This window comes from Lampris incognitus, chromosome 13 (assembly GCF_029633865.1).
Source record: "Lampris incognitus isolate fLamInc1 chromosome 13, fLamInc1.hap2, whole genome shotgun sequence".
Classification (NCBI taxonomy): Eukaryota; Metazoa; Chordata; class Actinopteri; order Lampriformes; family Lampridae; genus Lampris; species Lampris incognitus.
In genome coordinates, this window is record NC_079223.1 from 8,342,809 (window position 1) to 8,356,731 (window position 13,923).

Consider the following 13,923-nt stretch of genomic DNA (forward strand, 5'->3'; position numbering starts at 1 on the left):
TTCTGTCCTTTCTCGCCATTCCCAGACCCCGTGCTCCTAAATCATACCATCCCGCCACGTCATATCAACCCGTCGCATGAGCTTCGGTATTTTCTCCGTTATCCTTCCAGCTTTAAACGCTCTGGTAAGAGAGAACAATGCTCTAATCAGCAGTGTTATTTCGAGTGCCTTGACGTATTGGCAGACTGTCTCGCCAAAGCATCCTTCATTTTCACCGAGACAAGCCAAGACAAGTCTAAGACCGTGTTACACCGGTCAGCCAAAACATTAAAACCACCTGCCTAATATCTTGTCGGTCCCCCTCTTGCCGGCAAAACAGCTCTGACCCATCGAGGCATGGGCTCCACAAGACGTCTTGAAGGCGTCCTCTGGTATCTGGCGCCGAGACGTTAGCAGCAGATCCTTTAAGTGCTGTAAGTGGTGGGGCCTCCGTGGATTGGACTTTGTTTTTCCAGCACATCCCACAGATGCTCGATCGGATTGAGATCTGGGGAACTTGGAGGCCAGAGCAACACCTTGAAGTCTTTGTCGTGTTCCTCAGACCCGTCCTGAACAATGTGTGCAGTGTGGCGGGGCGTGTTATCCTGCTGAAAGAAGCCACTGCCATCAGGGAACACCATTGTCATGAAGGGACTGCAATGGTGTTTAGGTAGGTGGTACCTGGCCGGCCATGGTGTTTAGGTAGGTGGTACCTGGCCGGCCATGGTGTTTAGGTAGGTGGTACCTGGCCTGCAATGGTGTTTAGGTAGGTGGTACCTGGCCTGCAATGGTGGTTAGGTAGGTGGTACCTGGCCGGCCATGGTGTTTAGGTAGGTGGTACCTGGCCTGCAATGGTGTTTAGGTAGGTGGTACCTGGCCTGCAATGGTGTTTAGGTAGGTGGTACCTGGCCGGCCATGGTGTTTAGGTAGGTGGTACCTGGCCTGCAATGGTGGTTAGGTAGGTGGTACCTGGCCTGCAATGGTGTTTAGGTAGGTGGTACCTGGCCTGCAATGGTGGTTAGGTAGGTGGTACCTGGCCTGCAATGGTGTTTAGGTAGGTGGTACCTGGCCTGCAATGGTGTTTAGGTAGGTGGTACCTGGCCTGCAATGGTGTTTAGGTAGGTGGTACCTGGCCTGCAATGGTGGTTAGGTAGGTGTTACGTGTCAAAGTAACATCCACATGAATGCCAGGACCCAAGGTTTCCCAGCAGAACATTGTCCAGAGCATCACTCTGCCTCCACCGGCTTGCCTTCTTCCCATAGTGCATCCTGGTGCCATCACTTCCCTAGGTAAACGACGCGCACCCATCTGGGCGTGCACATGATGTAAAAGAAAACATGATTCATCAGACCAGGCCACCTTCTTCCACTGCTCCAAGGTCCAGTTCTGACATCCACATGCCCATTGTAGGCGCTTTGGGTGGTGGACAGGGGTCATCATGGGCGCTCTGACTGGTCTGCAGCTGTGCAGCCCCATACACAGCAAGCTGCGATGCAGTGTGTCGTGACACCCGTCTATCATAGCCAGCATGAACTTTTTCAGCAGATTGAGCTGCAGTAGCTCTTCTGTGGGATCAGACCAGACGGGTTAGCCTTCGCTCCCCACACGTAAAGTGGTTTTAATGTTTCGGCTGATCGGTGCACATTAATATTGGTCATACCATGCAGGTGAAGGTGAATCAATGGGGTTGAGCGCTAACCTTACCCCAAAAAACAAACCGCAGGGCAAGACTAAACTATCCTCAGCTGCAATATCTAATCTTTTTCTTGCATTCAGATCAATGGCTGCTTTAGTCAGTGAGGCCATCAGAAGAAGTACGGCGGAACGGGATGGACTTGTTTGTACACAGACATTGTTGGTTCTCCTGGCGTCAGGTCTCCTGCTGCTTTATAACAAATACGCTCCTTTCTGCCATAGGTGCTGTCAGTATGCATAGCAGAGGGAGCCAGAGTCGCCTGTTTTACATTAATGACTTAATTTCTGTGTTGTCTTCAGTTTCTCATTTTCATTTTCAGCTTTCATTTATTTTATGAGCCGAAGACTTAAATGAGCTGCCAATCTTGATTCATTAACCCTAAGGGTTTTGTTTCAGCCTTAATGAATTCGATGCCTGTTTCGTTTTAGTGTTTTCAACAGTTGAGTCAAGAGCAGTGTGTCATGATGTGAATATATATATATATATATATATATATATATATATATATATATATATATATATATATATATCGATGTAGGAAAAAAACTCCTACATAATTTTTTTCCTACATCTATATTGATATTCCCCTCCTCACTGACGGTTTCTGAAAAGAAAAAAAGCTGCTAATTATATATATATATATATATATAATACATATATATATATAATACACTGACAGAGAAGCCTTTTGGAGAACAACTCAAATATTGTTAATGGACTCATTCAGTTATTACTGATAGGATTTTTTTTTCATATTCATATTTTCATATCCAGTCATTACTGAAGGATTTGTTTTTTTCCAAATCTATCTCACTTATGTTCATAAAGTAGAGAGTTCATGCTGATTTTCAGCTCTGGAGGTAATAGCAAATCTTTAATGTGTATTAAATCATTCGTAGGACGCAATAGTTCTGTTATCAGTTCGGTCCGAGTCAGCGCGTTGCTGTAGCTCGGCCTCATGGCAGCCCTCATTGCTACGAGTCTTCTCTACCGCCTCCTTATGAGTTTCACACAGAAGCTGGACTCTTCTGCCGCCCCTCCATGCAAATTTGTTCCAAATCTGCCAGGACAGATGAAGAGCGTCGGCGTACTGCAGTTTTCAGGTCACACCATGGATTGTTAATAGGATTTCAGTCTTGGCTTGGGCTGGGCCCTTCCACGATATCGTCCTCTTTTAAAGCTGTTCCACTGTAAAACGTCTTCAGTGTGCTTTGGCTAACTGTCCCTTTGGACCGCGAGTCTTCGCCCTCGACTCAAATCTCTTGCAGAATGAAGCGGATCCTCCTTAAGGAATTTGCCCGGATATAACTCCATCCCTCTTATTAACTTTGATGGCGTCGAGCTTTTTCCAATCCCTCCTGCTGTTAGCATGATGCTGTCCCCATCATGATGGAGGGTAAGGGTGGTGTCATCTGGGCGATAGGCCATGTTTGGTCTCTAGACCGGAACTCTAACCCGCAGGCCACAAAGATCAACGTTAGCCTCGTTAGACCACAAAATCTCCTTTAAAGAGTCTCCAGTGGTGTCACGAGGCTACCGGCAAACTCCAGGCGTGGTGTAAAGTTGACGTTTCCCAGAAGTGGTTTCCTTCCAGCTGTCCTGCTGAAGACAACCTGTACAGACGGTCGTCCTCTGGCCGCGTCCTCCCATTTCAGCGGAACCAGTCAGTTTTTGGCAGGACGGCCTGAACTCCAATCAGCTTAATTGCAAAGTTCAGCACTTCTTACAGTCTGATCCACCGTCTCTTTGTGAGGCCTCGCAAAGTCGCTTAGTAGTTACTGAGCATCTGTACAGACAGATCCAAAGTCCTCATCGGTGGACTGTTTTTACATATTAAGCAGCATCTGGATTCTCAAGAAAAGGAAGCTCATCCGGTTGAACCTGAGTTGGCGAATACCAAGGCAGTGAAGAACCCCCCCCCTTTATTTTTCTTCTTCTCCTCTTCCCAATTGTACCCGTCCAAGTATCCCACTCTTCTGAGCCGTCCCCCTCTGCCGACCCGGGGAGGGCTGCAGACTACCACGTGCCTCCTCCCATACATGTGGAGTCGCCAGCCGCTTCTTTTCACCTGAAGGTGAGGAGTTTCGCCAGGGGGGCGTAGCACGTGGGAGGATCACGCTATTCCCCCCAGTCCCCCCCCCCCGAACAGACACCCAGAACTGACCAGAGGAGGCGCTAGTGCAACGACCAGGACACACACCCACACCCGGCTTCCCCCCCGCAGACACGGCAAATTGTGTCTGTAGGGACGTTCGACCAAGCCGGAGGTAACACGGGGATTCGAACCGGCGATCCCCGTGTTGCTAGGCAACGGAATAGCCCGCCACGCTACCCGGGCGCCCCAAAGGCGGTAGCGAATTCGGGGGCAGCCGGGAAGCGAACCCGGGTCTCCCGCACCACTGGCGACTGCGCTAACCGGTCAACTAAAGGGGGCGACCCGTTAGCCAACCGGCGACCAAATCTACTCATCCGTGATCGTTACACCACCCTCCTCCTTCGGGAAGCGTCCCCGCGCTTCAGCCTATCAGCTCCCACGCGCTCTGGGCGCACGCGCTTCCGGTGGCCTCACCATCCCACGTCTGACGCCAACGTAGCGAATTCGGGGGCAGCCGGAAACCGCCGCCGCAGCCCGGAAGCGAACCCGGGTCGCTAACCAGTCGACTCAAGGCGGTGCGGGAGACCCGGTTCGCTTCCGGGCTGCTCCTGAATTCGCTACAGTACTTATCGACAAAGTCATTTTCAGGTTATTTTTGTTAATCCCAGACTCTGAAATGCTGGATTTCGTGTTGAGATGAGAGAGTACTTCTCTCCCAGAGTACCACCAGAGTACCACCAGAGTACGGGAGTAAAACACCATCCAAACAAACATGTCCCCATTTCACTTCAGTGTGCTGCGAAGCCGTAGTTCTGGTCCGTGTGACCGCAGTACTTCCTTCCCCGTACCTTTATCTCCACGGGACGTCCTGGGACAACAGGAAGTACTGGAGGCCAAGGAGAACCGGAGGAGGAGGGAGGGGTCGAGGACCCCCGAGAGACCACCGGCTGTAAACATGCGAAACCGTCTTCCCCCATCAATCACAGCAAAGACTCCAAGCGCACCACCGGCTCCAAAAACTGGATAGGGATTTTATTGATAACTGAATTACATTTCTCTTTTATACATATTTCATAAATGATACATGTTTTTACACTTTTCTTTTTTTTGCCAACATTACAGCGTCAAATGTCAACAGAAAGCAAAACGGCGACGGAACGGACACGGACAACAGAAGAGGTGAGAATGGATCACGAGCTCTTTTCCAGGCCCACGCTCTGCCTCGCTCCTCTTCACCGCGTTTCAGAAGAAGTGCACACAAAGCGAAACACAACTCACGCCCAGGAAAACGCATCAGCTAATGTCACCGGGAGGAGAAAAGACGAGAGAAGAAGAAGAAAAGAAAAACAATAAAGGATGGCGGTGAATGACAGGAGGGAGAGGGGGGAGGGAGGGGGTCCCCGAGGCCTCGGGCTCAGACTCACGAGCTGGCCTGAACGCGGATCACAGCTCCTGGGAGATCTGGCGGAGCCGCATGAGAGGACGGGAGGCTTTCCTCCGTCAGGGCCCGGCGGCCGATACAGCCCGAGGGTCACGGTGGGTGGATGAAAAGGTGGGGACGGGGCGATGTGGTGGTGGGGGGTGGGGGGGGGGTGCAGTTGGGTTGGCTGGGACTGAGTCAGATTTGGCAGGGCAGATCCTAAAGACATGGTTTTCAGATAATAGCCCCGTCCCGTTTGCCCTTCACAACTATAGGAATCTCTACAAACAACGTTCTTTAATTATCTTCGCTTGTTTTTGTATTTTTTTTGTATTTTGTGTGTGTGTATTTATTTACTTGATTTTTTTTTACTCCATTGGGATAAATCATCTTTTGGTTTTTACATAATTTCCCATGTAAACATACATTCATGCAACACCCGCTTTTTTATAATAAAGTTCCCTATATTTGATATAGTTTTGTTTTAAAAAGTGAAAACAAAAAAAAAACAACAAAAAAAAAAACGTTCGTTGAAAAGGCGACATACAAAATCAGGAAAAGAAAAAGGTGGTGGATGGCGCCATAAGAGGGAGGTGGTGAGGATGAACAGACAGCAGGAAGGAGGACTGGACGGCGTGGAGCTCTCCACTCTCACCCCTCTCTCCGGGAGTACTCCTCACAGCATGCGCGCATGTATGTGTGCGTGCGTGTGTATGTATGTGTGTGCGTATGTGTGCATGCATGTGTGCGTGTGTATGTGTGTATGTGTATATATATATATGTGTGTGTATATGTGTGCGTGTGTATATGTGCGTGTGCTTTCCTTGCACGAGCGTGTGTAAACTCTCCCACGTGGGAGGGGAGTGACTGAACGCCGTTGACTGGTCGCTCTCGAGAGGGGCGAGAGCGCGACTCGTTTATTTCTTCCAACTGTTTCGTTCGTCGTTTCTTTCATAAATTAGCAACAATTGGTGAAAAACCGAAACCGGAAGGGATCGGCTGGTATGGATTTTCGTTTTGCTCCGACGTGCTTCTTCTCAAATACACGAGACGAACGTTATCAAAACACGACATCCTGACCTGAGCGCGGACGCTGGCTCTGCAGGCAAACACCTCCGGGATCTCCCCGGAAACCTGCCGCAACACGATATTCCGGGTCGTGTCTATCCATTACCGTCTAAACACGCACCAGCTAATTTGTGCACGCACGCACACGTGCACGCACACACAGAGAAATGAGGAGGCCAGAAACAACTTGGAGAGCTGCACGGGCGACACGGTTCCACGTAAACATCGTGCGTCTCAGTGGAGAACCTGCAGGGTCCACGTGAGCACATCTGCAGTATGACCCCGCTCGTGGCACACGAAGCAGGAACAACACATGGCTCGGACCGGTCCCCTCCTCCCAGAGGCGTGGGGTCACCGTAGCGGCCCTCGCTGCCCACGGTGACCTCCGTAAGCTCCTCGGGGAAAAACGACTTTTCAGACCTCTTAAAATGTCAAGACGGAGTCAGAGAGGGAGAGAGAACCGAGCCGATCCTCGCCAACCACGACACCGCCCTGCAGCCGGTAGGGCGGCTCACCCGGGTACCAGCCGCGGCCGGTAGAGCGGGTCACCCGGGTACCAGCCGCGGCCGGTAGAGCGGGTCACCCGGTACCAGCCGCGGCCGGTAGAGCGGGTCCCCCGGTACCAGCCGCAGCCGGTAGAGCGGGTCCCCCCCCCAGTACCAGCTGCAGAAGTGAACAACACAGATTTATATATATATGGCTTTTTCTGCAACACAACGGGCCGGGAGATGAGACTTGAGCGACATGTGGCAAAGAAAAGAATCCGAGTCGAGTAGAAAAGTCGCGACAATGCTCCTACACATCCACAGACTTCTAATGAGGGCATACCATACAGCATGCAGTCTACCCTGCACAGCCATCATGGGGGCAGGCGGCGTCACAGCGACAGTGGGGGGGGGGGGGAGGAGGACTCTCGACTCTTGTAATTCTAGGGATGGATGTCACGACGTGCTGAGTTCTGTCTCGAAAGGCCGCGTCGAAGCCTGCCAGGCGTGGAACCCCAAAATGCTGCTAAAATGTCGTGAGCACGAGTTTATTGCATGTGATAGTTTACCCTCCGTCGTCTACCCGAACCCCTATTGCTCTGTGACGGGGCATACCCTAACCCCCCACCCCCCCCCCGGGTCACGGCACGCCTGCAGACACGGGAGTCCGGCGCACGGGCCACAGCTCCGGTTTTCCACGACCGCCTCCTTTATCCACCTTGCGAAGTGTGAGATCAGCATCGCCTGATCCACACTGTCACCTGTTATTGCCCCTCCACCACCCCCCGCAGCGTTTGGATCTAAGCCGTTTTCGCCCCCAACTCCGCCCCACGGCGTCGCTTCCCTCCAGCGGCCATGTTCCAGCAGCGCTCCTCGAGGGGCACCGGACGGGAGTACACACGTTTGTCTGCTGTCCAAAAGAAATACAAGAACTGAGTCTGGGCAGCAAAACCGGTGCTAGCAAGGGTGTGCAGGTATACAGGGGCGTGTGTGGGGTTTTTTTTGGGGGGGGGGCGAGTGGGGGGGGCGGCTTAACAGCAGGGAGTTTCTTATGGAGATGCAGAAGATGCAGTCCTAATGAAAATGTGTCTCTAGGAGAGCTCCCCCCCCCCCCCCACTGCAAAACCAGCCTCTGGTCACCTTATTTGATTGTATATATATTCATATATATATATATTATTCTTTTCATAACAAATATACTATGGCTTTCAAAATAAAAAGTGCCAAAATATCTTTTGGAATAAAAGAACACACAGTGATGTTTTTGTGGGTAGTACCCTCTTCCTCGCGGAGATTGTGTCAGTGCAGGACGTCAACAGGAAGAGGAAGTCGCCTGACGCCTCCCCCCCCCCTCCTCCCCCCGCATCCTGCACGGGCCAAAGAAAGGCTCCTGATAAAGGTCACACGCGGGCAAGGCAGCCGTCTCCGTCACACGGGTGGGGCACGGCCCAGGGAGGGAGAACGGGAGGTGGGGTGGGGTGGGGTGGGGGGGGGGGGAGAGCAGCGGATCTTTTTTAGCCACTCCTGGGCCGGAGCCCTCTCCTCCGTGCATGCAGACAGCAGCGGGGCTGGAGGAGGACATCTTTGTAAACTTTTATTCATGGGACAGAGCGCCTCCCTGGAGCCCACCCCGACTACCGCCGGGTAGGTGCGCACACGTGTGTGTGTGTGTGTGTGTGTTTATAGTCTGACTGCCAGAAAAGCAGAGCAACACTGCTGTATGGACCTAGCTGGCCCATAAGGCGGCTGGAGGCAGTGTCCCAGCATCCCCAGGATGTACCTGACACACACACACACACACACACACACACTCTCAGAGATGGCCGCCACTCTGCACGTCCCCTCAGCTGGTTTGCCGACTGGCGCGACCCGTCTGCCTCCTGGGGTTCCCTGTGGGCTTTCCTTCAGAACTGTTGAGGCGTGTCCATAGAGTCGACTTTAATTCCACCACCGCCACCACCGCCACCATCATCATCATCATCATCACATCATCTTCATCTTCCATCTTCCTAACCACCCTCAGCTATACGAGGGTTCCAGTTCCTGTTCTCACCATCGTCCACTTTTACTGGTTTCGCTTGCAAATCGAATCGGAGTTTTCAGTCAAGAAAGTGAAAACGAAGGAAAAAAAAACAAAAAAGAAAAAGAAAGAAAAGAAAAAAGAAAGAAAACCAACTCCCACAGTCAGGAAAGGGATAGGCTCACTTAGGAGTTGGGGGAGGTCGGGGAGGGAAATGGATGGGGTGTTGGGGGAGGATAGTTGAGGGGGGAGAACTGAAGGTAGACAGAGAGGAGTGGGTGGGGGGGTGGGGGGGGCTGAGGAGGGAGATGTAGGAGCTCAGACAGGAGGGGAGGAGCTCTCAGTCGTCCCGTCAATCTTTACTGGTGGTGAGCTGCTGTACTGGGAGCTGGAGCTGGAGCGGGTCCCGCAAACGCTTCAGATCCAGTTCCACCTAGGAGACACAGGAGAGGGGGGAGGGAGAGAGAGAGAGAGAGCAAGAGAGAGAGGGAGGGAGGGAGGGAGAGAAAGAGAGAGGGAGAGGGAGGGAGACAGAATGAGGGAGAGAGAGGGAGGGAGGGAGAGGGGGAGAGAGAGGGAGGGAGAGAGAGTGAGGGAGCGATAGAGGGAGGGAGAGGGGAGAGAGGGAGGGAGAGAGAGAGAGAGAGAGAGAGAGAGGGAGGGAGAGGGGGAGAGAGAGGGAGGGAGAGGAAGAGGGAGGGAGAGAGCGGGAGGAAGAGAGGAAGGGTGAGGGAGAGAGAGAGGGAGGGTGAGGGAGAGGGGAAGAGGGAGGGGGGGGAGAGAGTGAGTGAGACAGAGTGAGGGAGAGAGAGGGAGGGAGAGGGGGAGAGAGAGGGAGAGGGGGAGAGAGAGGGAGGGAGCGATAGAGGGAGGGAGAGGGGAGAGAGGGAGGGAGAGAGAGAGACGGAGGGAGAGGGGTAGAGAGGAGGAGGGAGGGAGAGGAAGAGGGAGAGAGAGAGGGAGAAAGAGGGAGAGAGCGGGAGGGATAGAGGGAGAGAGCGGGAGGAAGAGAGGGAGGGTGAGGGAGAGAGAGAGGGAGGGTGAGAGAGAGGGGAAGAGGGAGGGAGGGAGAGAGAGAGGGAGAGAGAGGCGAGAGAGGGAGGGTGAGAGAGAGGGAGACAGAGAGAGAGACAGCATAAGAACAAATGAGACAGGGGGAGCACAAGAAAGAAAGGAGGAAGGGGACAGAGAGAGGGAGGGGGAGAGAGAGAGGGAGAGGGAGGGGGAGAACACCGGTATTAGAGCGGGGCGGGGTAACGTGTGCTGCTGCATCAAACGGAGGAGGTGTGGGTGTGCGAGGCGGCCGAGGGCCCCCGGCGTGACTCCTCCGCTCCTCTTCTGCCAGGGAGCGTCTCGGCCCCGGCGAGCCGCCGTACCTCGGCGATGTCGTCCTTCAGCTTGTTGTACTTGTCAACGTCGAAGCGAGTCCTCTTCACCCCCTTGTGGAAGAACAGCAGGTACTGTCTGTCCCTGGCGTCGGGATAGATATACTCCTGCAGGGGAGAGTGAGACAGACACGAACCACCGCCGTCAAGAACCACCGATACATAAAGTCACGCTACCGACCGAGACGCCATCTTTTTTTTAAGGGAAGGAGGCTCTCTCCGTCTAGCACAGAAACACGCCCCGTGACCACGCCTCCCCACGTGCTCCTCGTGTCCCGCCGTCTCTTACCTGGCGAGTCAGCACGAAGTAGGCGTACATGGCCATGGCGGTGCCGTACGTGATGAAGTAGGTGACGGGCTCCATAATATCCCAGGAGTACTCCCACCAGGTCAGCCTGGCCAGGATGCCGAACTGGGTGGCCATGTAGGCCATGCCGCCCCACAGGACCCAGGTGGTGCGTCGCTCCGCCTTCTTGCTCAGCTCCTCCTTCACCTGGCGGGCGGGCACAAGCACAGTTCACCACCAAGCACTCGACCCGACTCACATGCACAGAAAACCACATTTCCATCCGTCCGTCATCCACGCCGCTCATCCTACTCGGGGTGGCGGGGGGTGCTGGAGCCTATCCCGGCCGTCATTGGGCGGCGGGCGGGGAGACACCCTGGACAGGCCGCCAGGCCGTCACTGGGTCCACACACACACACACACACCTAGGGACAATTTAGTATGGCCGCCGATCCACCTGACCTACACGTCTCTGCAGGACTGTGGGAGGAAACCCGCGCAGACACGGGGAGGACATGCAAACTCCACACAGAGGACGACCCGGGACGACCCCCCCAAGGTCTGACGACCCCGGGGCTCGAACCCAGGACCTTCTTGCTGTGAGGCGACCGTGCTGTGCCACCGTGACGCCTGGAACCAACATTTTCCCTCCTTTTTCTCCCCGGTTATCCCTGGCCGATCACCCCACTCTCCGAGCCGTCCCGGTCTCTGCTCCACCCCCTCTGCCGATCCGGGTGGGGGGGGGGAGGGGACTGCGGACTACCACACGCCTCCTCTGATATACGTGCAGCCGCCAGCCGCTTCTTTTCACCTGACAGTGAGGAGTTTCACCAGGGGGACGTAGCGCGTGGGAGGATCACGCTATTCCCCCGCAGTTCCCCCTCCCCCCCCCGACTGACCAGAGGAGGCGCTAGTGCAACGACCAGGACACATACCCACATCCGGCTTCCCACCTGCAGACACGGACAATTGTGCCAGTAGGGACGCCCGACCAAGCCAGAGGTAACACGGGGATTCGAACCGGCGATCCCCGTGTTGGTAGGCAACGGAATACACCGCCGCGCCACCCGGACGCCACCCGGACGCCCCCTTTCCCGTATGAATATGATCGTTACGAGTTAGAGGTATGATTGATGTGGGGGTTCTGCATGGCGGCGTTGAAATGGCGGCGTTCGGCCGCGTGCGCCAGGCGGTGATCGGCTCGAGCGGCGGACAGAGAGGACGGACACGTGTCTCGGCGGGCCAACAGCCGAGCCGGGACGCGTTTCCGTCGGGCTCCTCGGAGCGGGTTTGACCTTCTCCAGGGGGCGGAGCTGAGAGTTGAGGTCCTCCAGTCTTCCAATCAGCTCGCGTTCTTTGCAGAGCTGGTGCTCCTCGATGCGCAGGGTGGTGTAGAGCTGCTGCACCAGCAGCTTGACGTCATTCAGCCTCTCCGCCTCCTCGTGGGCCAGCAGCTCTGAGGTACACACACACACACACACACACACATACACGCACACACACACACACACACACACAGACACACACACACAGACACACACACACACACACACACAGACACACACACACACACACACACACACACACACACACACAGACACACACACACATACACACACACAGACACACACATACAGACACACACACACACACACAGACACACACACACACACACACACACACACACACACACATACACACAGACATACACACACACACACACACATACAGACACACACATGTACACAGGAAGAAAGACACTTGTTTGAAAACCAAGGCATGACTATGCACACACAGACACACACACAGATGGCCAGTTGGACCCGGCCAATTACCCTATTTTCCGAACCATCCCGGTCTCTGCTCCTCCCCCTCTGCCGGTCCGGGGAGGTGCTGCAGACTACCACACGCCTCCTCCCATACACGTGGAGTCGCCAGCCGCTTCTTTTCACCTGACAGTGAGGAGTTTCGCCAGGGGGACGCAGCGCGTGGGAGGATCACGCTATTCCCCCCAGTCCCCCCCCCCAACAGGTGCCCCGACCGACCAGAGGAGGCGCTAGTGCAGCGACCAGGACACATACCCAAAATTTAAAAAAAAACAAAGACAACAAAGGCATGCCTATCCACACACACACACACACACACAGACACACACGGGGTCTTTTTTTCAGTTGTCATAGAGACTAGCTTAACCCGAGTGACGGAGCAGGGAACAGACTCCCCCCCCCCCCCCCACGCCACGCCGGCCCTCACCTCTCCGCGGTGGTCGCACCAGGTGTGTGGTGTCGTTGATGACAAGCTTGAAATCATCCAGCAGCAGGATGTCTATACCTGTGGAGGAGGCCACCCTCGCCCCATCTGCAAACACAGAGGACCAGAGAGGAAGAACGAGACAGAGAGACAGAGAGACAGAGAGAGAGAGAGAGAGAGAGAGAGAGAGAGAGAGAGGTAGCGAGAGAGAGAGAGAGGGGTAGAAAGAGGTAGAGAGAGAATTTGAATTTTAAAGCAAGTCTTTAATTTAACAAATAAATGCAACAAAAAACAGACTTGAAATCTTTCTCAACATTAACAATACTCGTCAAAGTACAAACACCCAATAAGCATCTTTTAACGAGCCCAAGAAACAATCATTCACCAACAACCCACAACATAAAACACAGGTAAGACCCCTGTTACCCTGCTCTGCAGAGCAAGAGCTTGGACAAAAATCAGTCTTAGAAAAGGTAGAGAGAGAGAGAGAGAGAGAGAGAGAGAGAGGCAATATGTACACAAATGTATGTCATGCCAATAAAGCACATATTGAATTGAATTGAGAGGTAGAGAGAGAGAGAGAGAGGTAGAGAGAGGTAGAGAGAGAGAGAGAGGCAGAGGTAGAGAGGTAGAGAGAGGTAGAGAGAGAGAGAGAGAGAGAGAGAGAGAGAGGTAGAGAGAGAGAGAGAGAGAGAGAGGCAGAGGTAGAGAGGTAGAGAGAGGTAGAGAGAGAGAGAGAGAGAGAGAGAGAGAGAGAGAGAGAGAGGTAGAGAGACAGAGGTAGAGAGAGAGGTAGAGAGAGAGAGAGAGAGAGAGGTAGAGAGAGAGGTAGAGAGAGGTAGAGAGAGAGAGAGAGAGAGAGAGGTAGAGAGACAGAGGTAGAGAGAGAGAGGTAGAGAGAGAGGTAGAGAGAGGTAGAGAGAGAGAGAGAGAGAGAGAGAGAGGTAGAGAGAGAGGTAGAGAGAGGTAGAGAGAGAGAGAGAGAGAGAGGTAGAGAGACAGAGGTAGAGAGAGAGAGGTAGAGAGGTAGAGAGACAGAGGTAGAGAGAGAGAGGTAGAGAGAGAGGTAGAGAGAGAGGTAGAGAGAGAGAGAGAGAGAGAGAGAGGTAGAGAGAGAGGTAGAGAGAGAGGTAGAGAGAGGTAGAGAGAGAGAGAGAGAGAGGTAGAGAGACAGAGGTAGAGAGAGAGAGGTAGAGAGAGAGAGAGAGAGAGAGGGGTAGAAAGAGGTAGAGAGAGAA

General features: G+C 53.7%; 1 protein-coding gene across 2 annotated transcripts in view; it reads right to left on the reverse strand.

Moving 5' to 3' along the window:
* Positions 1-8,732: 8,732 nt before the first annotated feature.
* Positions 8,733-13,923, reverse strand: part of mcu (mitochondrial calcium uniporter) — a 103,709-nt gene continuing 98,518 nt past the window's right edge. For both annotated transcript variants that reach the window (XM_056291774.1, XM_056291773.1), the window contains exons 5-9: positions 12,689-12,793; positions 11,731-11,891; positions 10,439-10,642; positions 10,141-10,257; positions 8,733-9,197 (exon numbers count right to left, since the gene is read on the reverse strand). In XM_056291774.1, coding sequence (XP_056147749.1) covers positions 9,117-9,197; positions 10,141-10,257; positions 10,439-10,642; positions 11,731-11,891; positions 12,689-12,793 — 668 coding nt within the window. In that variant the 3' untranslated portion in view covers positions 8,733-9,116. The remainder of the gene's footprint in view (positions 9,198-10,140; positions 10,258-10,438; positions 10,643-11,730; positions 11,892-12,688; positions 12,794-13,923) is intronic.